At 41.7% G+C, this 24,241-nt stretch overlaps 2 protein-coding genes across 2 annotated transcripts in view; both read right to left on the reverse strand.

Annotated features, from left to right (window-relative positions):
• FRMD7 (FERM domain containing 7) overlaps window positions 1–24,241 on the reverse strand; it is a 64,194-nt gene that overhangs the window by 34,143 nt on the left and 5,810 nt on the right. The gene's annotated exons all lie outside the window — the stretch shown is intronic.
• Window positions 19,518–20,178, reverse strand: LOC122689092 (nuclear transport factor 2-like). The gene has a single exon (XM_043895222.1). The coding sequence runs from the start codon at window positions 20,118–20,120 to the stop codon at window positions 19,737–19,739; it is 384 nt and encodes a 127-aa protein (XP_043751157.1). The 5' UTR covers window positions 20,121–20,178; the 3' UTR covers window positions 19,518–19,736.

Below are 24,241 nucleotides of genomic sequence, written 5' to 3' on the forward strand. Positions count from 1 at the left end.
CAAAAACCCTTGACCCTGCATCAAAAACTTGGCATATGAATATAAATATATATGTTTTATGTCAAACTAAAAAGTTTAAGGTGTTTGTATGCAAATATACATACTTATTGTGATTCCTGCTTTGGCATATTTTATCAGTTAACTGACCAATAACCACCTTTGACTACATTAGATAACAGATTCTATCTAATGTACCCACATATTGATTGTTTACTTCAAAAGAATATAGGCTATACAGTTAAGGCTTCAGAGAAGGATAAACTGGAACAAAATAGAGCATATTATTAACAGTAGCATAATAGGTCATTTTAATTTTTCCTTATACTTGTTACACTTTCCAGAGAAATACAATACACATTATACACAATGCCATACAAAGAGTTTTATAGATGCTTCTCCTGTTTCCAGTGCTGATTCCCACATTCAAAATACTTCTCATGCTCCCCTCAGGAAATTGTTCTTGAAGTCACAGAGAATAATCACTCACTCTTCTGACTTTATGGTTATGCCTCATTTTTTAATCCCAAAATATGACCATACTAGTTCAAGCAGCTAAAACAAAACAGCACAGTCTGGGGGGCTTAGACAACGGGGATTTATTTCTCACAGTTCTAGAGACTGAAAGTCTGAGATCAGGGTGCCAGCATGGTCAGGTTGTGGTGAGACCACTTTTTCTGATTTGCAGATGGTTGCCTTCTCTCTGTGTCCTCACTTGACAGAGACAGAGACAGAGACCTGTCTCTTCCTCTTTCTATAAAGCCATCAATCCTATATTAGGGCCCCACCCTTATGACTTCATTTAACCTTAATTACTTCCTAAAAGCCCCATCTCAAAATACAGTTACCTTAGTCACGTGGGGATCAGGGTTAACCGTTCAACATATGAATCAAGATTACCAGGAGAAATATCAATAACCTCAGATATGCAGATGACACCACCCTTATTGCAGAAAGTGAAGAGGAACTAAACAGCCTCTTGATGAAAGTGAAAATGGAGAATGAAAAAGCTGGCTTAAAACTCAACATTCAAAAAACAAAGATCATGGCACCCGGTCCTATCACTTCATGGTAAATAGATGGGGAAACAATGGAAACAGTGCCAGACTTTATTTTCTTGGGCTCTAAAATCACTGCAGATGGTGACTGCCGGCATGAAATTAAAAGATGCTTGCTTCTTGGAAGAAACGCTATGACCAACTTAGACAGCATACTAAAAAGCAGAGACATTGCCGACAAAGATCCATCTAGTCCAAGCTATGGTTTTTCCAGTAGTCATGTATGGATGAGAGAGTTGGACCATAAAGAAAGCTGAGCACCAAAGAACTGATACTTTTGAACTGTGGTGTTGGAGAAGACTCTTGAGTTTAGAAGACTCCTTGGACTGCAAGCAGATCAAACCAGTCAATCTTAAAGGAAATCAATCCTGAATGTTCATTGGAAGAACTGATGCTGAAGCTTAAGTGTCAAAACTTTGGCCACCTGATGTGAAGAACTGACTCACTAGAAAAGACCCCGATGCTGGGAAAAATGGAAGGCAGGAGGTGAAGGGGACAACAGAGGATGAGATGGTTGGATGGCATCACCAACTTGATGGACATGTGTTTGAGCAAGTGCTGGGAGTTGGTGATGGACAGGGAGGCCTGGCATGCTGCAGTCCATGGGGTTGCAAAGAGTTGGACACGACTGAGTGACTGAACTGAACTGAAAGCAGAAGTGTTAGTTGCTCAGTCGTGTCTGACTCTGCAATCCCATGGTCAGTCCATAGAATTCTCCAGGCAAGAATACTAGAGTAGGCTGACGTTTTCTTCTCCAGGAGATCTTCCCAACCCAGGGATCGAACCTGGGTCTCCCACACTGCAGGCAGATTCTTTACCATCTGAGCTACCAGGGATGCCCTGAACTGAACTGAACTGAACTGATATGAATCTGGTGGGGGGGGACATATTTCAGTCCATAACAATGAGCCAACTTGATAACCCACTTTCGTTACCATACTTGCTCTTTATGACTTTGTACTTTTTCCAAACATTAAATCCACTCTCAACTTATGAAGATCTGTGAGTCATTTTGGAAAGAAGGCCAAAAAGGAGTTCTAAAAATGTCCTGAATACCTGCATATAGGAGGAGGCAGCACGCCATGGTGGGCAGCACAAGAATGTGGACCCTGAAGCCAGTCACACCTGGATCTAGGTCTGATGCTCTTCCTGTTAGAGGGGTGACCTTAGGCAGACTATTTAATCTCTCTGAGCCTTCACTTCCTCAGTTGCAAAACAGCACTGCCAGAAATCAAACACAAAAGGGCCACATATTATATGATTCTATTTATATGAAATGTCTAGAACAGGCAAATCCATAGAGACAGATTGGTGGTTGCCAAAGACGGGAGAGTGGAACGGGGAGTGACTACTAATTAGTTTGGGGTTTTCTTTTGGGAAGGATGATAATATCCTGGAATTAGATAGCTGTGATGTTGTACAACAGAGTGAATATATTAAAAACCACTGAATTTTACAGGGTAAATTTTCTGGCCTGTGCATTGCATCTTTATGTTAAAGAAGGATCACAACAAGCATCCATTAATGATGAAACTATTTATTCAAATACCTTATACAATATCTGGTCCAAAGGAAGAGCTCAAGAAATGTTGACTGTTTACAGGTTGACTATGTAATTTATCATCCAAATTGGGACACTTTTGAGGGTTGATGGGGAGCTAGTAATTATTATATTGTCACAAAAGTTGTAAACCAGGACTGGACAAACACTGTCCTGGGCAAATTCTGAGGGATGGTCACCTAGCTATTTGCATTTGGACAGCTTTGGGTCTGTTTTGACGAGGGCAGCATTTATTTGAATATTCAAAATCAGGAATATTAAGAATCACAGAGATGACTATTAGTTTACCCACAAAGACACCCATGTCTGATGATCATTCCTCCAGTAGCAAGTGAGTGAGTTGCCTTTCAGTCATTTTTACCCTGATTCCACATTTTAATAGGTACAGCTCAACCATAACAACCACACAAAAATCCAAGGACAGAGAGAACTGCCTCTCCAGTCTTAACCTTTTCACTGCTAAACACTTTAAAAGTCAGTCCCTCACCTCTCCTTGAGCTTGTTTTTCTCCATTCTTTACTGTCTGTTTTTGCTCCTTTGGTTTTCCTGTTGTAATTTCCCCCAGCCGAGACTCCAGGCTTACTTTTGATGCATTCGCCCTTTTCCTGCTCCATATATGCCTTTACTCTTTTGTGACCCTTTCCTACTACTCTTTCAGTTCAACACACCTTATTGAGTGCCTCTTCTGTGCCGGGGACTTTCCTGGACTCCGGGGAAACTGAGGTGAACAAGACCCAGGCATTACCACTGAGGAATACATAGGCTGGCAGGCAAGGCAGGCACATCAGCAGGTGATCACTGTGATTGCGGCTCATCAAGGAGGTACGCAGGGAGCAATGTGACATCACACCTAGAACGTAGGTAGCCCAGAGCGGCGGGTGAGGGGGGAGCACAATGGATTCTTCACAGAGGGGACACTTCATCCAAAACAGGAAGCAAGAGTTGGAGTTAGCCAGGTGAAGAGGAGGGTGAGAGAAGGCTGTCAGAGGCAGAAGAGATTAGAAAACCTGCTGTGAACAATGAGGCTGTTAGCAGTGTGGCGTTCCTAAAGGAGCAAGGGAGAACAGGACTGGGGAAGTGAGCAGGAACCTCACCAAGACGGGCTCCTTGGGTCCGGGGAAGTTGTATGCCTGAAGGCAGGGCTCGGGTGGAGTAGCTGAATGAATTTCAGCAAGGGATTGATAGGGTCAGAGTTGTGTTTTGGAAACACCATCCTGGCAGTAGTTAGGGCAGAGCATCCCAAACCGGAAAGGGCATATGAATCACCTGGAGCTCTTGTTAAAAACGCAGATTCAGATTCAGTAAGTGTGGGGTGGGGCCTGAGAAACTAGGTTTCTCACAAGCTCCCAGGGGAGACCAGTGCTGCAGGTCTAAGGACTATCCTTGGAGGAACAAAAGTGGACGGAGTGAATGGAGAAGGGGGCAAAACCAGGACTACTGCAGCCGTTCGGGTGGAGAAGATGGTCGCATGGACCAGGGCAGTGATTGTGAGATGAGAAAGAGACGAGATGGGAGACATGTGTCCAGGATAATAAGAGCAGTTGAAGTTGAAAGGTCACAGAGAGGAAGAGGCCTGCATATCCAGGTGTTCTCTTTGCTGGCCCCTCTTTTGCCTTTAGGCGGAGTCAGCGTTCACATATTTGTTTGTTTACTAATTGGCTCACCAACCACATGTACAACAAGGACAGCATGAGAAGGCTCCGCTGGCAGTGAGAAGCATCCTTACAAAATGATAACTTTACCACGTGACATGATAAGCTGGGCTTCGCTTGCTTCACTCCCTTTCCACCGTCCCTTGTTACTGCATTCTTCCCTTACCCACCTCTTTGAGAGGGGGGATGCTGGGAACATTCCTCACCCATGACGACAAGCTTGAGCCTCTCCTTTGACACTTCCTACCCTTTGGAAAGAAAACCACAGCTTGTCAGATCAAGAGCTTTCTGCTGACATAAACATATGAATTATCTTTTTGACACCCCATCTCTGATGTGTTCCTGGATTCCTTTTAGAGTCACCTACCTGGACATTACTTTCAGTCTTTTATGGTGCAGCTGAGAGCTTTGCCATGCATTATCCCATCGGCAACTTACCCCAATCACCACCCCCACCCCCCCACCTGGCGCTGGCCCAGAGTCAGTTCATCCAGAAGCCTAAGCACATTGCCACTCAGCATCTTTATGGAGACAATAGTGAACTAGTCCCTTCCAGCCACCCTGATGGCTAATTTCCATCTCTCCTTTTGCTCTTCACACTCTGAATCCTGAATGGCATTTTGGAGCTCAGAATCAAGTGGAGTGGTCCAGTGAGAAGATCTGACTTGTGCTGAGCAGAATAGTAAATCTGGCAATGTTTCTGCATTTTGGGACTATTTAGTGAATTCCCAGGCAAATCTGTTTTCAGTGATCCTGATTTAATTTCAGCAATATAAAGAAATCGTGTTCTGCATCTTGGTCTACATTCCCTCACCTCCATCCAGCTCTCTGTAAGCAACAATAGGCGCGCACCTCCTTTACAGAGTTTGGACCCTTCCCAAGGAAGGTAAGTCTTTCTCCTTCCCTATTATCTGCAGGCTACATCCAGAAACCTCAGAAGCCTTTAGGGGTTAAACTCTGGGACTGCTCCTTTCAAAGGGCTATTTCACTTTTCATTTAAAATGCAAATATTCTGACATTGCAACAAGCAACAGAAAAAATGAAACCCATATCATATACATCTACCAATACAGTCAGACGCAACCAGTTTCTAAAAATTAAGTTGAACAGATTTTCCAAACTTACACTGTGTAAACCACCCGGGGAAACTAGGAAACAGAGCTCCTTCGGGGCAGGGCAGAAGAAATTATTGGCCAAGCTATAACCTTCCTGGAGGGTTGAACTCCTGGTAAAAAGAGAACTGCTGAGCGTGGTGAGAGGCTAATTACCAGGTAGCTGCAGTTCATTCTGAAATGGAGCCCTCTCTGCAGGCGGTCTAGTTTTTCAGCATCTGGTGGAGAGCAAGGTGCAGTCAGACACATCAAAGAACAAAGAATAAGTAGGAAGTCATCGGAGGCCCTTTCCCCAGAGCCCAGAGGACTCAGCAATAAACCCTGGAGGGAAGCACAGTTTAAATGGGTACTTAAGGTTTCCTGATGGTGGTAAGCAGAGAGAACAAGCCTTGTAGTTGTGTGTGCACGTGTGAAATTCACACCAAATTACAACTGGTTTTTATTTTATTTCTGAAAACATAAAGTAGTTCAAAGTACTGCCTGTGTGATCGATGGAAGGTTTAAAGTTGCTTGAGATTAACTGCTCAGAAAGATTTCCGGCCCACGTGGCTATCCTAGGGGGGTCCTAGAAGAATCAACCTGAGCAGCTGCCTGACCACTACTCTCTTTTTTTTCTATTGAAGTGTAGCCGATTCACGATGTTGTGTTAATTTCTGCAGTTCTGTGAAGTGACTCAGTTATACCTGTATACCACCCTCTTTATCTGCAGCCGTGTTGATACTGACTAACCTATGTTCAGAGGGGAACTCTGGACTCAGAGAGCTCATCTAGGCCCTGATAGATGATACTACCTAGCAGACACCCTTTTCAAGCTCTAAGGGAATGATGTGTCACTGCCTGAGGCCTTAGGTTGGCCTGGCAGTGACCTGGACATGTTGCATCTGATTCATACTCTTTGCTGGATGGTGTCTAAGAGACTCTCATTGCTCAGGATTACTCTTCATGCAAAGGAAAGGGGGGAAAAAAAACCCAAGATTCCCTCCCTAATAGCAATCTTGCACCAACTCCTGGGACATTGAAATTACTGTGCCTATATTGGAAAGGCTGTTCAAAAGTGACAGTGTAATAATAGCATTCTCAAGACAGTGCTTCCAAGTCCTGTCGAAATTACTAGCTACTCGGATAATTAAAACAATTATAATTGTTTGTTTCCACGTAATGCTTTAGTACTAAATCCACGTGCTGTGCCTGAGGCACAACTGGATTCCAAATGGTAGTTTGAATTTTCTTTTAAACTTCAGGTTGATAAAACATTCTGTGCATATCTAACAATCTGAGACATTCGGGACACAACAGAGATCATTTGATGTCACATAATCCGGGCTCTTCATTTTAACAAGTGGGGAGACTGAGATCCGGACAAGGGAAGAGACTTGTCCAAAGGTCTTCCAGCAGGTTAATAGCAGATCTGGGATTGGAACCCAGGTCTTCTGGCCTCCAGTAACGGGCTCATTTCATTACAGCAGACATCTTTACTTAAATATAAAGGGAAAACTAATGTCTAGGTGTCTGAAGGACAAGAAAGAGATGAACACCTAACCTTGTTCCTTTGAGTCCCTCTTTCCTTTCATGTTTACTGTTTTTTTCTTTATCATCTTTTCTCACCTTCTAACTATAGCACTAATTCACTTCTCTCTCCTTCTGCTTATTACTCCAATGTTTTTCCCTCTTTAGTTTCCCTTTCCTTGAGTTCTACATTCCTGCCTCTTCTTTCTAGAATCAGTTTTGCTTCATTTATAAAGTGTTCACTATGTTGCCCAGCAAGACTGTGAGCACATTGGAGGCCATTCTGTTCGGACAGGTTGTGAATTTCACAGAAACTCTATAAAGAACCCATTAAAGAATAATAATGCCTTTTAAAAGGGCTACTTAATAGGAGGCCATGAAACCCAGTGTATCAGGGTTACTGTAGTGAATGTGTTGGCTGGACAGAAAATCTTTGAGAAAAATATTTCAGAAACTATCCCAAGTTAAATTGGACTGAGAGACATATGTGGAGCTTAGGATGCCATAAGAAAGAAAGACTTCAATGTATAAAATATACACCAAAATGTTAAAAGTCTGGATGATGAGATTACCCTTGCATTTTATTTTCTTCTTTTTGCTTACCAGAATATTCTAATGAATTTATGTTCTATCATATAATGGAAGCTGGATTTGAAAATTGGAAAAAAAAACTTGAGAAAGACAAATACCATATGATATCACTTATTGCGGAATCTAAACTATGACACAAATGAACCTATCTATGCAACAGAAACAGACTCTAGGATGTCGAGAACAGACTCGTGGTTGCCAAGGGGAAGGGGGTTGGGGGAGGCATGGAGTGGGAGGTTGGGGTTAGCAGATGTAAGCTTTTATATATAGAACGGATAAACAACAAGGTCCTACTGTATAGCACAGGGAACTGTATTCAGTATCTTATGATAAACCATAATGGAAAAGAATATTAAAAAAGAGTATATGTGTAACTGAATCACTTTGCTTGCTGTACAGTGGTAATTACTACAACATTGTCAATCAACTACACTTCAATTTTAAAAAAGAACCGAAGCATCAAATTTTGGGGGAAAAAATGCACCTCTAAAGGACTTTTGAGTAGCAAAATGAGTGGTCATGTGAGCCATCACTCTGGCTAATCTGCCTGTCTGAAGTGTCTCATTCCCCCACCCTTTCAACACCCCCACGGTTAGCCAGGTGTGCATGCTTGTCAACACCTGTGGACTAGGTTAGGGGACCAGCTCTGCCCCGCAGCAAGAAGTCTATAAGAGGCTGACACTCAATTTGGCTTCTTGCCAAGCTCCACTCGCAGAAGTCACTTAGGACCTGTGATTTCATTCCTCTTTCCCTACGCAGACATCTGCCTGCGTTCTTGACCCTTGTTCACGGAGTCTCTACTTGGGTTCCCATTATTTGGTGCTGACGTGGAGCGACAATGGCCACAGGCTAGACTCCACTAAGCTCTGTTCTCCCCTTAACTGGTCACTACCTCTGTTGTGCACACCATAGGTGCTTCATGAACTGTGGTTTAGCAATATAACTTATTTCCTGGGTGTCCATGGAGCTTTTTATCCCTTTCTTCCCAGCTACCCTGGCATACAGTCATGCAAGTCCTGAGTGCTAACTCACTCCTGTGGGCCTTAGGGTAACCTGGGCTCTATAACCCAAAGCCTAAGAGTCACATACATCTCTCACCCTGGCTTAGTCTGGGGCTGATCGATCCCAGGTTTATAGAACTCTGACATCCTCCCGCCCTCCACAAGGCTACTTTAATATGGCTGATCTATGGTTAGGGTGTGTAACTCAAAACAGTTGTCTGTGATTCTCTAGCTGTACTGAGGGACAAGGATAACCAAGCCCAGAGAAATTTTAATTCATATGTTTTACTAAATACTGCATATCAAAAATGCTAATGTAGAAAAAAGAAACAGAAGGCCTGGTATAATGTGCAAAATGTAGAATTGTGGGCACTGGAGAAGGGCGGAGTGGCAGATATTGTGACTTACTAGCCATCTTCAGTGGGAAATTGGTTCCAAGAGATACTAACCTTTGTGTCTTAAAATTAGTTGCACATTCCCAGGGCAAGTTTTCCAATACCTTTCTCCTTTAATTGCTTAGGTGGAATTATTTGTGCAGAAGGATCTGGTTAAACTGACTCACTGCTATTTATAAATCAAAACCAAAGATATTCCTCTTTTCTGAATGTTGAATTTGATATTTGCTTGTCCCAGGTTATGAGGCTCTAATCCACATTCCTCCCAATACAAAAATGTACAGCATGTTTATGGTGGCACCCACAGACCGACTTGGGGAGCCTTTGTAGGCTATTAGGGGTGGAGTAAACCTCTCCTTTGTTGAACCTTGGGAGAGCCTGATCAGGACATTTCTCATCTCTGGCAACCCCATTTCAGTCAGTGAGGGCTTACTGTGACCACACAGTTTTACTTGGGTGCAGCGCTGGTCCAGGGAAACTTTGTTACAGTAATACATGCATTGTTTGTGCCACATCCCCCTTGACTTAAGACTTTACTTCCTAGAATGTCTTTTTGGCTAACTGATATTTTAGTAGCTAACTCATTGGAGCAAGGATTAGCTGCCTGGTGCTGTAAATAAAGAATTCAATCTTCATTGCTTCAACAGATAGTTATTGAGCATCTAGTATGTATTAGGTTAACTATACTACAGACCACATAGACTGTCACTGCTATCACTGAATTAGAAGAACCTATTGTGTCCTTTTGGGTGTATATCTCCCACTCCACACTGAGCCCCAAAGAGTGACCTATCTTTTTTGGCCTCATGCAATTCGCAGATGCTCTATACCTTATCTTTCTAACCCCGTCCGTGTCTCTGAACTGTTTCCTCTGAAAGCTCCCCAACAGCTCTCACAAGTCCTCTTCACCCAAAGTCAGTTTTTCCCTGAAACAGCCAATCCTGTTGTCTGCATTACCACTCCCAACACACACAAGAGCTAACTGATAAAATGTAAAATGCCAAGATGACTCCAAAACAGTGGCTTTTGAAAAACAAGCCTTAAAGAGCTGATAGTGGTCGAGTGCATGGGCTCTTAACTCACAGTGCCCCATTCAAATCCTGTTTCTACCACTTACTACTCTGTGACTTTGGGCAAGTTACTTCATTTCTCTGCCCGGTTTGCTAATCTGTCAAATGGGGATAGTGATGGCACCTACTTCATTGAGGGTTTCAATGAATTAGTACATGTGAAATTTATATTAATACCTGTGTGCTCAGTCACTCAGTCATGTCCAACTTTTTGCGACCCCATGGACTATAACCCACCAGGCTCCTCTGTCCATTGAATTTCCCAGGCAAGAATACTGGAGTGAGTTGCCATGCACTCCTCCAGGGGATTTTCCCAACCCAAGGATCAAACTCACATCTCCAGCATCTCCTGAACTGCAGGCAGATTCTTTACTGCTGAGCCATGGGCGAAGCCCCATATTAGTGCCTAGTAAATGATAAACATTCTTTTGATATATGTTAGCTATTATCGTTGCTGTTTAGGTTGGAATGGAATTGAGTAGTAATTGTGGGATAGTGGGCAATGGAGTTGATATTTGAGAACAGGCACCATTTTGAGAGGAGCCTCTGTTTTGACTGCTTATATGGCAGCCATTTTTAAGTGAAATTTCCTTCATTGTTTTGTTTCTGAGCTTTAACCCTCATTCAGAAAGTTAAGTATGCTGATTGAAAAATCAGGGTAAAAAAGAGACAGAAAAGCAAGAAGAAGAACTAAAGTGCTTATAATCCCATCCATCAAGAGACAGACAGTATTAGAACCTTAGGGTAAAGCTTTATTGACGTAAAGAATTATTGAGATAATTCTCAATGCACAGCCACATTTTGGGTGACCAATTTAAAAAAAACTTAGTATTATATTATTTACATTATCATTTGTTAGTGTATGGGAAACTACCTTATGGGACATGCAAATTGTTTTCTCCTTTGAGCTACTGCAAACAACATTAAGATAAACAGCTTAGTACACAAAGATGTACATCCATCTTTGTACACAACCTTAATCGTTTCCTTAGGATAAGTTTTTCCCAAAATTGAACCCCTTAGCTTATTTAGGTTGTACTGCCAGTTGTTTGAGACTTTTAATTAAATACTAAGATGTTTTATTTCTGTGTAAAATCAGAATTAAATACTGAAATACAGACAAATATCGTGGAAAAGATTCATGACAATGATGGGCCTTGCTTGGGAAAGCAGTGAAAGGTTTTTCCTACTGGATATCAGAAGCCTGGAGGCAGCAGGCTGTAAGGGAAAGAGCTGGGGCTCTCCTGACTCAAGTACTTGCTTGCAGTTGTATGACCATGGACTCATAATTAACTTTGCTGAACCTTAATTTCTTCATAAGGAAAAATTCCTTTTATGTCTTGGCTCATGCTTATCTCTCCCATCTCATGGCGCAGTCTCTCAACTCTCTGTCCTCAGTTTTAAGATCTGATCAGACCGAGCATCTCCACAGACCTTTCCCTATAACTCTACCTTTGTCTGGACCAACCTTCAACTTTGCTCCCTTCCATTCCCCTAACACATCTGAATAATTAGTACCTGTCACTAGGGCTCAGGTTAGACATCATCTCCCTCAAAAAAAGCTGTCTAACTATTCTCTCAACACACTTCAGTCTGGGTTAGGTGCCCCTCTCCTGTTATGCCATTAAAACACTCTTTGCCTCTGTTATTTGTTTACATTGCGCTATAGTGTACATGATTTTATGTTCTGATTCTTCCACTAGACTATGAGGTCTTTGAGGTCAGGTACTATTTCTTATTTTTCTTTGCATCCTCATTAGCCAACCTAGTGTATGGAAGCAGTGAGGGCTCATAGGAACTTGTTAACTGAGTGATGAATGAATGAAGCAGGGTAGTCAAACCTATTTAACACACTTATTAACTAATGACTGTATGAAATAATGTAACTGGAAATTCTGGAGTGGAGGTCAGAAAATGGTATCTCATAGTGATAAAGGAAATTGACAGTAACTTTGTGACCCATCTTGTGAAATCATTTAAAATATTCTGAGTGTGAATTTCTGGAGAACTTTTGTCTTTGCTTAAGTCTGTTGAAAGGTGAATTTCGTCATCATAGAAGGAATCTCAGAGGACAAAGGACCTCTTGTTTAAGACAGCTAAGCCCAGCGATTAGTGGTAAGGCGCCATGCCTAAGTGCTTCCAGGGCCTGGGGTCAGCTCGCCCAGACAGACCTCCCCTCTCTGGCCCCACACCTTGGACCCAGAAGTCAAGAAGGAATTGGGTAAGGAGAAAGACAGGGAATAAAGAAAAGAAGGCTGCAACAAGATTCTGTGGGGGGTAATAATTGTAGCTTTTGCACAGCAGCTGTGTTTAGAACAGACAAGCTATACAACAGAGTTCAACAGCCCCCAGACGAGCGCTGCCTTGGACGCCTGTCACTTTCCATCCTTCCTGAGCTCTGCAACCGTCAGCAGATCTTTCCTGTGGTGCCTTGTCCTGGCACCTCATTGGCCAATTCCTCCCTACCTCCTGTGGTGCCAGTGATCTGTTCAGGGTGGATCTCTCCGCAGTAGAACTGGTATAACCAAACGTTTTTCCACTTCTGACAGTTTGGCACACAATTGCTTAGTGGCACCCAGAATCACAAAGGCTAGCCTTGCTCTCTGCTGCTGGGATAACATGCTCCGGGTCCTTTTAGGAAATTGCTGGGTCAGTCCAGCCACCTCCTGGGTGGTTCTGCCCCTCAAGTCAAGCCCTTTTGACCCCCAAGACACTGGACTTAGCTCAGCCAGTTTAAAGAATTTCTTAGTCTCTAAGTTGCAATCGGACTTCACTGTCTTAAACCACAATCTCTTATTACTGTAATATATTGTATTTGTGACAGGTCAAATAAGGATGCAAATACAGAGTAAATGACATTTAATAAAAAGAGAGAAACTCGTTTTGGGATGGACATATCCACACTGCTATATTTAAAATGGATAACCAACAAGAACCTACTGTCTAGCACAGGGAACTCTGCCTCATGTTATGTGGCAGACTGGATGGGAGGGGGGTTTGAGGGAGAATGGATACATGTATATGTGTGGCTGAGTCCTTTTACTGTTTACCTGAAACTACCCCAATACAAATAAAAAATTTAAATTAAAAAAAAAGAGAGAGAGAGAAACTCCTATACAATCCAGAAGAATCTTGCCCTCAAGCAAGTTTCACTCCAAGAGAAGCTCTGCAGAGAGCTCGAGCTCCAGGGTAGGGAGCCTCAGCTGAAGGGGTGGCAAGGCCCCAGCTACCTGCAACTCTTCACAGAGATTCCCGCGCGTGCAGACTTGAACTAAGACCCAACTGCCTCCCACCCAGCTCCAAAGACAGTCTCCCAGTCCCCTCCCCCAGCACCTCGAATGTTCTTGGCTTCAGACCCCTTCTTCCTGTCAGCTGTGGGGCTGGGAAGAGAAAGGGAATGAAGGGGGTGGAGTGAAGGAAGGCTTGAGTCCAGGCCTCTTCTCTGATCTCAAGCATCAGGAGGGCAGCCTGGCAGCCAGATGACCATGAAGATATAAGGCCCCTAGAAGGTATGACAGGCGACACCCAAACCACATTTGGCCCACTGCTCCATCTGGCCACTGGCCAGACAAAGAACAAGCACTTTCTTTCTTTCTCAGTTCAATTTATTCTCTGAATCAACAAACCTTAGGCTGTGAGGGGCAAAGCAGACTCAGGAATTTAAACAAAGGCATTCATCAGACAGGGGGGCCCCCTGCAATGACAAATAAATCCCTGGCAAAGAAATGGCCAACATTGGCTAGCCTTGGACATTATGATTCCAGGATGTTTCTTTTCTGATGTGGTTCAGAAGCTCCTTTGCTTGGAGTACTTTGTACAGGCAGAGGGGTGGGGATGAGTTGGTATGGTCAGTCTGTTGGTCAGCCTGTCATCCCACAGTGATTGAGCAACCTAGTGTGGGGCAGACAGCATGGAATTGGAGGATATGTTATCATGTCCTAGAAAACTAGGAAGCTTCACAACACATTATAGCAATCCCTCAAGTCACAAGCCCACTACCAAACCAGTGACCAGTCAGGGTTTTTAATTTTTTTGCAAAGTGTGAATTTATTCCATAAGTGTGTGTTTTTATATGTATATTATAATTAACAATACAAACCTAAAGTTTTAAAAGCATAATTTCAAACAATTCTTTTTTTATTTTTTAACAAATCAAAGTATCGTTGACTTACAATGTTATGTTAGTTTCAGGTATACAGCAAAGTGATTCAGTTTTATTCTTTTTCAGATTCTTTTTCATTATAGGTTATTACAAGATATTGAATATAGCTCCCTGTGCTTTACAGTAAGTCCTCATTGGTTATCTATTTTATATATAGTAGTGTGTATATGTTAATCCCAAACTCCTAATTTATCCCTCCCCTCTCCTTTCCCCTTTGATGCAAGGAGATCAAACCAGTCAATCCTAAAGGAAATCAGTCCTGAATATTCATTGGAAGGACTGATGCTGAAGCTGAAACTCTAATACTTTGGCCACCTGATTAGAACTGACTCATTGGAAAAGACCCTAATGCTGGGAAAGATTGAAGGCAGAAGGAGAAGGGGATGACAGAGGATAAGATGGTTGGATGGCATCACCAACTCAATGGACATGAGTTTGAGCAAGCTCCTGGAGTTGGTGATGGACAGGGAAGTCTGGTGTGCTGTAATCTATGGGGTCGCAAAGAGTTGGATGCAACTGAGCGACTGAACTGAACCATAAACTTGTTTTCTATGTCTGTGAATTTGTTTCTGTTCAGCTAGGTTTTGAAACTAGACAGACTAGGGCTTGAACCCCAGCTCACTCATTAATTGAAACAGTAATGTAACCTTGGATAACTCAATCTCTCTGCACCATGGTTTACACGCCTGTAAAATAAAGATAAAAACAATATTTTAGGCCTCATCAGCTTGGGATATTGCTGCTTGGACATAAGCATCAGGAATGTGTATTTACCACCTAAATTTGGAGCTAAATTCTACAAAGCATCAGAATAGCAAACATCTTTATAGTGCTTAGTAGCACTGTTCTAAGTGTTTTACATATTAATTCATTTAACTTTTCTAAAAATCTTATAGAGTGGATACTAATACTATTTCCATTTAATAGATGAGAAAGCCCAGGACATAGACAGATAATGGAACTACCCTAGATAGTGATACTCATTTGATTTTTTTCCCACTCAGTTGATTTGTGTGAACATTACGTGAAATAGTGCATGAAAAATTCACCTAGAACATATGCTCTTGATAAATACTATCTATGATTACTAGTCAGTAGTATTATCGCTATCATTATTATTAACTGTGTTAGTGTTATTATGAGTAGTTACCACAGAGTAATTAAAAGTGTAGTTAAACAGACTGGCCTAGAGGCCAAGATGGTGGAGTAGAAAGACCTTGAGCTCACCTCCTCTCATAAGCACACCAAAATTGCAACTATTTATAGAACAACTATCAATGAAAAAGACTAGAACCTACCAGAAAAGATCTTCTATAACTAAAGATATAAAGAAGGAACCATAGTGAAACAGATAGGAGTGGGTAGAGTCACAACATAGTCAAGACCAATACCCTTAAATGGGCAACCTGCCAACAGAAGGATAATTACAATTGAAGAGGTTCTCCCCAAGAAGCCAAGGGTCTGAGTCCCACTTTGGAGTCTCCAGCCCTGGGGTTCTGGACTGGAAATACAAACCCCCAGAACATTTGGCTTTGAAGGCCAGCAGAACTTACTTTCAGGAGAGCCATAGGTCTTCCCCGGTGGCTCAGATGGTAAAGCATCTGCCTGTAATGCGGGAGACCCGGGTTTGATCCCTGGGTCAGGAAGATCCCCTGGAGAAGGCAATGGCAACCCACTCCAGTTCTCTTGCCTGGAAAATTCCATGGACGGAGGAGCCTGGTAGGCTGCAGTCCGTGAGGTCACAAAGAGTCGGGTACGACTGAGTAACATCACTTCACTAAGTACAGGGCTGTGGGAAATAGACTCCACTCTTAAAGGGTGCACACAAAATCTCACATGCTCTGAATCCTGGGGCAGAAGCAGTAATGTGAAAGGAGCCTGGGTCAGACCCACCTGCTGATCTTGGAGAGCATCCCAGAGAGGGAGGAGGCAACTGGAGCTCACCCTGGGGACATAGATACTACCAGCACTCATGTTTTGGGAAGTCCTCCTACTACATGACACTGGTGCTGGCAAATGCCATTTAGAAATCCTCCCTCTGGCTTGTTAGCCTCAGGACCCAGCCCTGCCCACTCCCACCAACCTGTAGACACCAGTACTGGGATGCCTCAGGCCAAGCATCTAGCTGGGCGGGGACACAGCCCCACTCACCAACAAGCAAGCTGAGACCACAGCCACCCCTGGATATGGCCCTATCAACCAGAGAGCCCAGGACTCAGCCTCACAGACCAGTGCACAGGCACTAGACCTGAGACCCTCTGAGCCCTGCAGCCAGAGACCCCAGGACCCAGCTCCACACCCACCAGTGGGCAGGCACCAACTTCAGGGTCGTCAGCCCTGAGCAAGCCAGTTCTAGCCTTGGGACCAGCAGCACCCACTAAGAGCAGACAGACAACCATAGCCCCACAGCATGTCAACACAGCTCACCCACCAATAGACCAGCAGTAGTGCTACAACCAAATGGGCCCAGGCCCCAAATACCAGTAGGCCAACACCAGCTCTGGGAGCCCTGGACCCTGCAGCTAGACCCCAAGACTCAGCTCTGCCTACCAATGGGCCAGCACTAGCCCCAGGATCTGGCTGGGCAGGCACCAGCCCTAGGATCTCCTGGACCCTGACTCCAGTGAGCCAACACAAGCTTTGGGGCCCCCGGGCTTCCATAGCCAGCCATCTCATGATCTGGCCCCACCAACTAGCAAACAGTAGCCTCCACACAAGGCAAAGCCTGGCAAGGAACCAGACTGAGGCCTAGCCACACCTACCAGACCATCCATCATAGTCAACGTCGCAACAGCAGGATGCGTGCAGCCACATGGGGGCACCCCTAGAGCACATAGCTCTGGTGACTAGAGAGGAGCACACTGCTTGGATGAATAGGATGTCTCCTATAAAAGGCCACTTCTCCAAGATCAGGAAACATAACCAACCTATCAGATACATAGAAATAAAGAGCAAGTTAGCAAAATGAGGTAACAGAGGAACATGTCTCAAATGAGGGAACAAGACACAATTCCAGAAGAAGCACTAACTGGAGTGGTAATGGACAATCTACCCAAGAAAAAGTTCAAGGTAATTGTAAAGATGATCAAAGAACTCAGAAGAAAAATGGATGAACATCAAGAAGTTAGGAGTTTTTAACAGAGTTAGAAAATATTAAGAACAACCAAATAGAGATGAAGAATACAATAAATGAAATAAAAAATAAACTGTGAGGAAATAATAGTAGATTAAATGATGCAGAGGAATGGATCAGTGAGCTGGAAGAAAGAGTAGTGAGAATCATTGAAGCTGAGAAGAAAAAAGATGAAAAGAAATGAGGACAGTTTCAGAGACCTCTAAAACAACATCAAGTATACTAACATTCACATTTTATAAGGGTTCCAGAAGGAAAAGAGAGAGAGAAAGAGGCAGAGAACATATTTGAAGATATAATAGCTGAAAACTTCCCTAACATAGGAAAGGAAACAGACGTAAGGAAACACAGAGCCCCGAACATGATCAATTCAAAGAGGCACACATCAAGACACATTGTGTGCAGATTACAGGGTACTATACATAGAAAATCCTAAAGATGCCACCAAAAAACTATTAAAACTTGTCAATGAACTTTACCCATAAAGTTGCATTTCTAACACTAACAACGAAATATTAGAAAGAAGAAGTAAGGAAACAATCCCATTTATGACTGCACCAAAACAACAAACTTACCTATAGGTAAAAGACCTATTCTTAGAAAACTATAAGACACTGATGAACAATACTGTTGACTGCAAAAATGGATGGAAAGGTTTACCATGTTCTTGGATTGGAAAAGATAATATTGTTAAAATGACCATACTATCCAAGGCAACATACAGATGCAATGCAACCTCTATCAAAATACTAATAGCATTTTCTACAGAACTAGAACGAATAATTTAAAAAGTTTGTATGGAAACATAAAGGACCCCAAATAGCCAAAACGAGATTGAGTCGGAAGAGCAGAGCTGGAGGTATCATGCTCCCCTGGCTTCAGACTATACTACAAAGTCACAATAATCAAAACAGTATGGTACTAGCAAAAAACAAACAAACAAACAAAAAACAAAAACCAGACACATAGATCAATGGAACAGAATAGAGAGCCCAGAAATAAACCCACACACTTATGGTCAATCACTCTATAACAGAGGAGGCAAGAATATACATTGGAGAAAAGATGGGTGTGTGTGTGCTCAGTCATTCAGTCATGTCCAACTCTTTGCGACCCCATGGACTGTAGCTTGTCAGGCTACTCTGTCCATGGAAATTTTCCAAGCAATAATGCTGGAGTGGGTTGCCATTTCCTACCTCAGGGAGAAAAGATCGTCTCTTCAATAAGGGGTGCTGGGGAAACTGGACAGCTATATGACAGGATAAAGTTAGAACATTCTCTAAGACCATATACAAAAATAATCTCAAAATGGATTAAAGATCTAAATGTAAGACAGGAAACCATAAAATTCCTAGCTAGACAAAAACATACAGAATACTCATTGACATAAATTGTAGCAATATTTTTTTGATATGTCTCCTCAGGAAAAGGAAACAAAACAATAAGTAAGCAAGTGGGACCAGTTAAATTTGAAAGTTCTTTGCACAGCAAAGGAAACCAGGGACAAAATGAAAATTCAGCCTACTGAATGAAAGAAAATGCAAAATCATATTTGTAAATGATTTGACCATATGGGATTAATATTCAAAAAATACAAATGACTCATACAGCTTAATATAAGTCAATCAAACAACCCAATTTTTAAAATAGGCAGAAGACCTGAATAGACATTTTACCAAAGAAGATGTAAAGATGGCCAACAGGCATGTAAAAGATGCTCAACATTGCTAATCATCAGGGAAATGCTAATCAAAACAGCAATGAGGACACTTTGCAAAATAGATTGAAATTAAAATCACAACTGAGAGCATGGGGCGTTACAATTTAGGGGCTTGAAGGGGTTTTGTAATCCTGAATCTGTGAAAGTCTGAGCTAGACTTATATACACTGAGATCTGTGCCTGGACAAATATGTTCAGTTAAAGCTAGTTCTAGTTAAGTTCACTTAATACTGTGCAACTGTTTTCCACAATGAAGGAAATTTAAATGTAGATGTAAAAAGAATTCCTGAATACAGTATGTAGAAAAAGTCTCTCCTTTGGCAGAGACACTTGCATTTTTCATTTTGTACCTTTCCAAATGTACTGAAGTTTTCTTTTTTTTTTTTAAAGAAATTTTTGTGGTTTTATTGTATCATGAGGCATTGAAACATCTGAACAAATCAATATCTGGGCGGTGAGGCAGCTGCTTTCTCCTTCACTTCTTTGGGTTACCAGAGCAACTTATCAGTAGATTTAAAAAAAAAAAAGACAACCTTTGGCATTACTTAAGCCTTTCCAACGCATGAGCCGGTACAACACAAACTTCTCCTGTCAGATGCAACTAGTCTAGCGTCCAAACATCATGCACAACACCTCGGTAGCAGCAGCGCACTGCGCCCGCGCCCACCGCGGCCCTGCTCCTGCTCCTTTGTGAATGACATTTGGATCATCTGGAGGAGTGTAAATAGTATCGGGAAGAGGAGGGAGGAGGAAACCGCATGAGTGCCTGGCTGGGAGGTCAGCCAAAGTTGTGCAGGGCAAGCCTGAACATGTCATTGGTACAAACCCAAGCATCGTTGATGTTCTTTAATAGGAACATCTGGTGGAACCCGATGATGGGGTCTCCATCGGCCTTGAGCTGGCCCACAACCTTGCTGATGATGCAGCTGTCTGGTGTGGGCTGATGGTCCTGCGCCGTGATGCTGTGCTGGATTTTCTGGAATGGAAGGCTAGAAAATTTCTCCACAATGGCAGCTTTCCCCTGGAATTGCTGTCCTTCCCACGTAAGGCATGACACATCAATAGAAATTGCGCCTAGTTGAGTTCTGTCATTATCAAATAACTGGTAGTAATGTTGAATGAAGCTGGATCCAATCTGCTCCCAAATTGGCTTGTCTCCCATTCTGGAGTGTCACCCGGCCTCGTTGAGACCCGAGGGGCTGGCACGATGGTGGCAGCGGCGGCCTGGACTGAAGTTTTCTAATCTCCCTCATGTGTTACTGAATATATTAACTGTGCACATTAAGGTGGTGCTAGTGGTAAAGAATCCGCCTGCCAATGCGGGAGACCTAAGAACCGAGTATTCAGTCCCTGGGTCCGGAATATCCCCTGGAGGAAGACATGACAACCCACTCCAGTATTCTTGCCTGGAGAGTCCCATGGACAGAGGAGCCTGGAGGACTACAGTGCAGAGGGTCGCAAAAAGTTGGACATGACTGAAATGACATAGCATGCATGCACATAGTTGATTTACAGTGTTAATTTCTGCTGTACACCAGAGTGATATGTGTGTGTATATATATATGTATACATATATATATATATATACATTTTTTTCACATTCTTTTCCATTTAGGTTATTACAAAATATTGAATATAGTTCCTTGTGCTATAGAGTAGGACCTTGTTGTTTATCTATCTTGCATATAGCAGTGTGTATCTGTTAATCCCAAGCTCCTAATTTATCCTTCCCCTGTTCCCCTTTGATAACATGGAAGTTATCATGTTTTATATGTCTGTGAGTCTGTTTCTGTTTTATAAATGAGTTAGTTTGTATCCTTTTTAAGCTTCCACATATGGGTGGTATTATATGATGTTTGTCTTTCTCTGGCTGACTTACTTGGCTTAGTATGATATTCTCTAGGTCCATCCATGTTGTTGCAAATGGCATTATTTCAATCTTTTTTTACGGCTGAGTAATGTTCCACTGTGTAGACATACCACATCTTTCTCCATTCATCTGTTGATGGACATTTGGGTTGCTTCCATGTATTGTCTGTTGTGGATGGTGCTGCTGTGAATGGTGGGGTGCATGCGTCCTTTCAAATTAGAGTTTTCTTCTTTTCTAGATATATGCCCAAGAGTGGAATTGCTGGATCATACAAAAATTAACTCACAATGACTGGCAATATAAGACATGAAACTATAAAACTTGTAGAAGCGAATATAGGCAAAAATGCTCTGACATAAGTCATTTCAATATTTTCTTAGATCAGTCTCCTAAGATAAAAGAAGTAAAAGCAAAAATAAAAAGTTAAAAAAACAGCAATGAGATATACTGACAAACACAAATATCATATGATATCACTTATATGTGGAATCTAAAGAAATTATACAAATGAACTTATTTACAAAACAGAAGCAGTCTCAGACATAGAAAATAAACTTATGGTTACCAAAGGTGAATAGCAGGGGTTGAGAGAAAGTTAGGAATTTGGGATTAACATATACACACTAATGTATATAAAATATACAAAATAGGTAAACTACAAGGACCTACTTATAGAAAACTATATTCAATATCTTATAATAGTTTATAATGGAAAAGAAGCCAAAAGAATATATATATATATATGTGTGTGTGTGTGTGTGTGTGTGTGTGTATAACTGAATCACTTTGTCATATACCTGAAAGTAACACAACACTGTAAATTAAATAAACTTCATCAAAAAACATTTAAAAAACCAATAAAATCACTACAGATGGTGACTGCAGCCATGAAATTAAAAGATGTTTGCTCCTTAGAAGGAAAAGTATGACAAACCTAGACAGTATATTAAAAAGCAGAGACACCACTTTGCCAAAAAAGGTCTGTATAGCCAAGCTATGGCTTTTCCAGTAGTCATGTATGGATGTGAGAGTTGAACCAGAAAGAAGGCTGAGCACCAAAGAATTGGTACTTTCCAACTATGGTGCTGGAGAAGACTCTTGAGAGTCCCCTGGACTGCAAGGAGATCAAACCAGTCCATCCTAAAGGAAATCAACCCTGAATGTTCATTGGATGGACTGATGCTGAAGCTGAAGTTCCAATCCTTTGGCAACCTGATGCGAAGAGCCAACTCATTGGAAAAGACCTTGATTCTGGGAAAGATGGAAGGCAAAAGGAGAAGAGGGCAGCAGAGGATGAGATGGTTAGATAGCATCACTGACTTAATGGACACGAATTTGAACAAACTCTAGGGGATAGTGAAGGACAGGGGCACCTGACATGCTGCAGTCCATGGGGTTGCAAAGAGTCAGACATGACTTAGCAACTGAAAAACAAAGAATATATCACCTCATACCTGTCAGAATGGCTGTCATCAAAAAGAATAGAAATAGCAGATGTTGGCAAGGATACTGAGAAAAGGAAATAGTTGAACATTGTTGGTGGGAATGTAAATTGGTGAAACCACTATGAAAAACACTGAGGTTTCTCAAATAACTAAATATAGAACATGATCCATCAAATCCATTCCTGGGTATACATCCAAAGAAAACAATAACACTAATTTGAAAAGACATGTGCATTCCAATGTTCATAGGAGCATTATTTACAATACCCAAGAAATGGAAGCAACCTAAGTGTCCATCAACAGATGAATGGATAAAGAAGATGTGGTGTGTACACACATACACACGTACACACACACACACAAATAGAATACCACTCAGGTATAAGAAAAAGAATGAAATTTTGCCATTTGCAGCAACATGGATAGACCTGGAAGGTATTATTCTTAGTGAAAGAAGTCAGAGAAAAACAAATACTATATGCTATCACTTTTATGTGGAATCTAAAAATGAAAGCAAACTAGTGAATATAACACAAGAGACACAGACTCACAGATACAGAGAACAAGCTAGTGGTTACCAGTGGGGAGAGGGAAAGGATGAGGGGCAAGACGGGGTAGGGGATTAAGAGGTACAAACTTCTGTGTATAAAATAAGCAACAAGGATATATCGTAAAGCACAGGGAATATAGCCAATATTTAATAATAACTCTAAATGGGGTATAATCTATAAAATTTGTGAATCACTGCTGTACATGTGAAACTTTAATACTGTAACTCAACTATGCCTTAATTTAAAAATGGACCTCAAAAAATTTTTTTAAAGTATCAAATTAAAAAATGTTTTTTAAATGTCATTAAAGATAAAGGATTTAGCTGTTTCCATCTGCTTCCTTAAAGGAAACCCACCATTATTTTAGGTAACTTTAGACAGTTTTCATGGACCCTCGCAGGATTAATGACTCCAAGGGGGAAGAACAAATCTCCTGGGGATGCTGACTAAGAAAAGGGAAAACTGCTCAGAAAAGCAGGATAATAACCTCAGGAAGCCACGGAGGAAGAGCAAACCACGGTAAACACAGTTCTATTTTGCCTGGAGGTTGGCTGCAACATCAAGTTTTAGCAAAAGAAACTTCAAGTTGGGAATGAAAGACTGTTCTCTGTTGGTTTGCAAAGTATAGAGATGAAGAGGTCTGGAAGCAAGGGAGAGAGGAATTAACATGCTCTGAGCACATTATTGTGTCAGGAACCTTACTTCTGATATTTCATTCATTTTTACAATGCATTTATGAGGTACATGCTATGATTATTACAACTTTGGTGCTAAGTACACAGACTTAGGGGGGTGAAGTGACTCATGATGTTCCACATCTTAAAATTGTTAGAGCTGGCAAGACATGCAAACAACCTAAATGTTCATCAACAGATGAATGGATAAAAGAGATGTGATATATACACAATGGAATACTACTCAGTCATAAAAAAGAATGAAATAATACCATTTGTAGCAATGTGAATGGACCTAGATATTGTCATACTAAGCAAAGTAAGTCAGACTGAGAAAGACAAATAGCATATGATGTCAGTTATATGTGGAATCTAAAATATGACACAAATGAACCTGTCTATGAAATAGAAACAGACAGACTTAGAAAACGAACTTGGGGTTGCTTAGGGGGAGGGCAGGTTGGGGAGCGATAGATTGAGAGTTTGGGAATAGCAGATGCAAATTATTATATATAGGATGGATAAATAACAAAGTCCTACTGTATAGCACAGTGAGCTATAATCAATATTCTGTAATAAGCCATAATGAAAAAGAAATGAAAAAGAATATATATGTGTATATATACATATATATATATACCCATATAACTGAATCACTTGCTATACAGCAGAAATTAATACAACATTATAAATCAGCTGTACTTCAATAAAATCTTTTTTTACAATTGTTAGAGCAAAGACTA

Source organism: Cervus elaphus, chromosome X, assembly GCF_910594005.1.
Source record: "Cervus elaphus chromosome X, mCerEla1.1, whole genome shotgun sequence".
In the NCBI taxonomy this organism is placed as follows: Eukaryota; Metazoa; Chordata; class Mammalia; order Artiodactyla; family Cervidae; genus Cervus; species Cervus elaphus.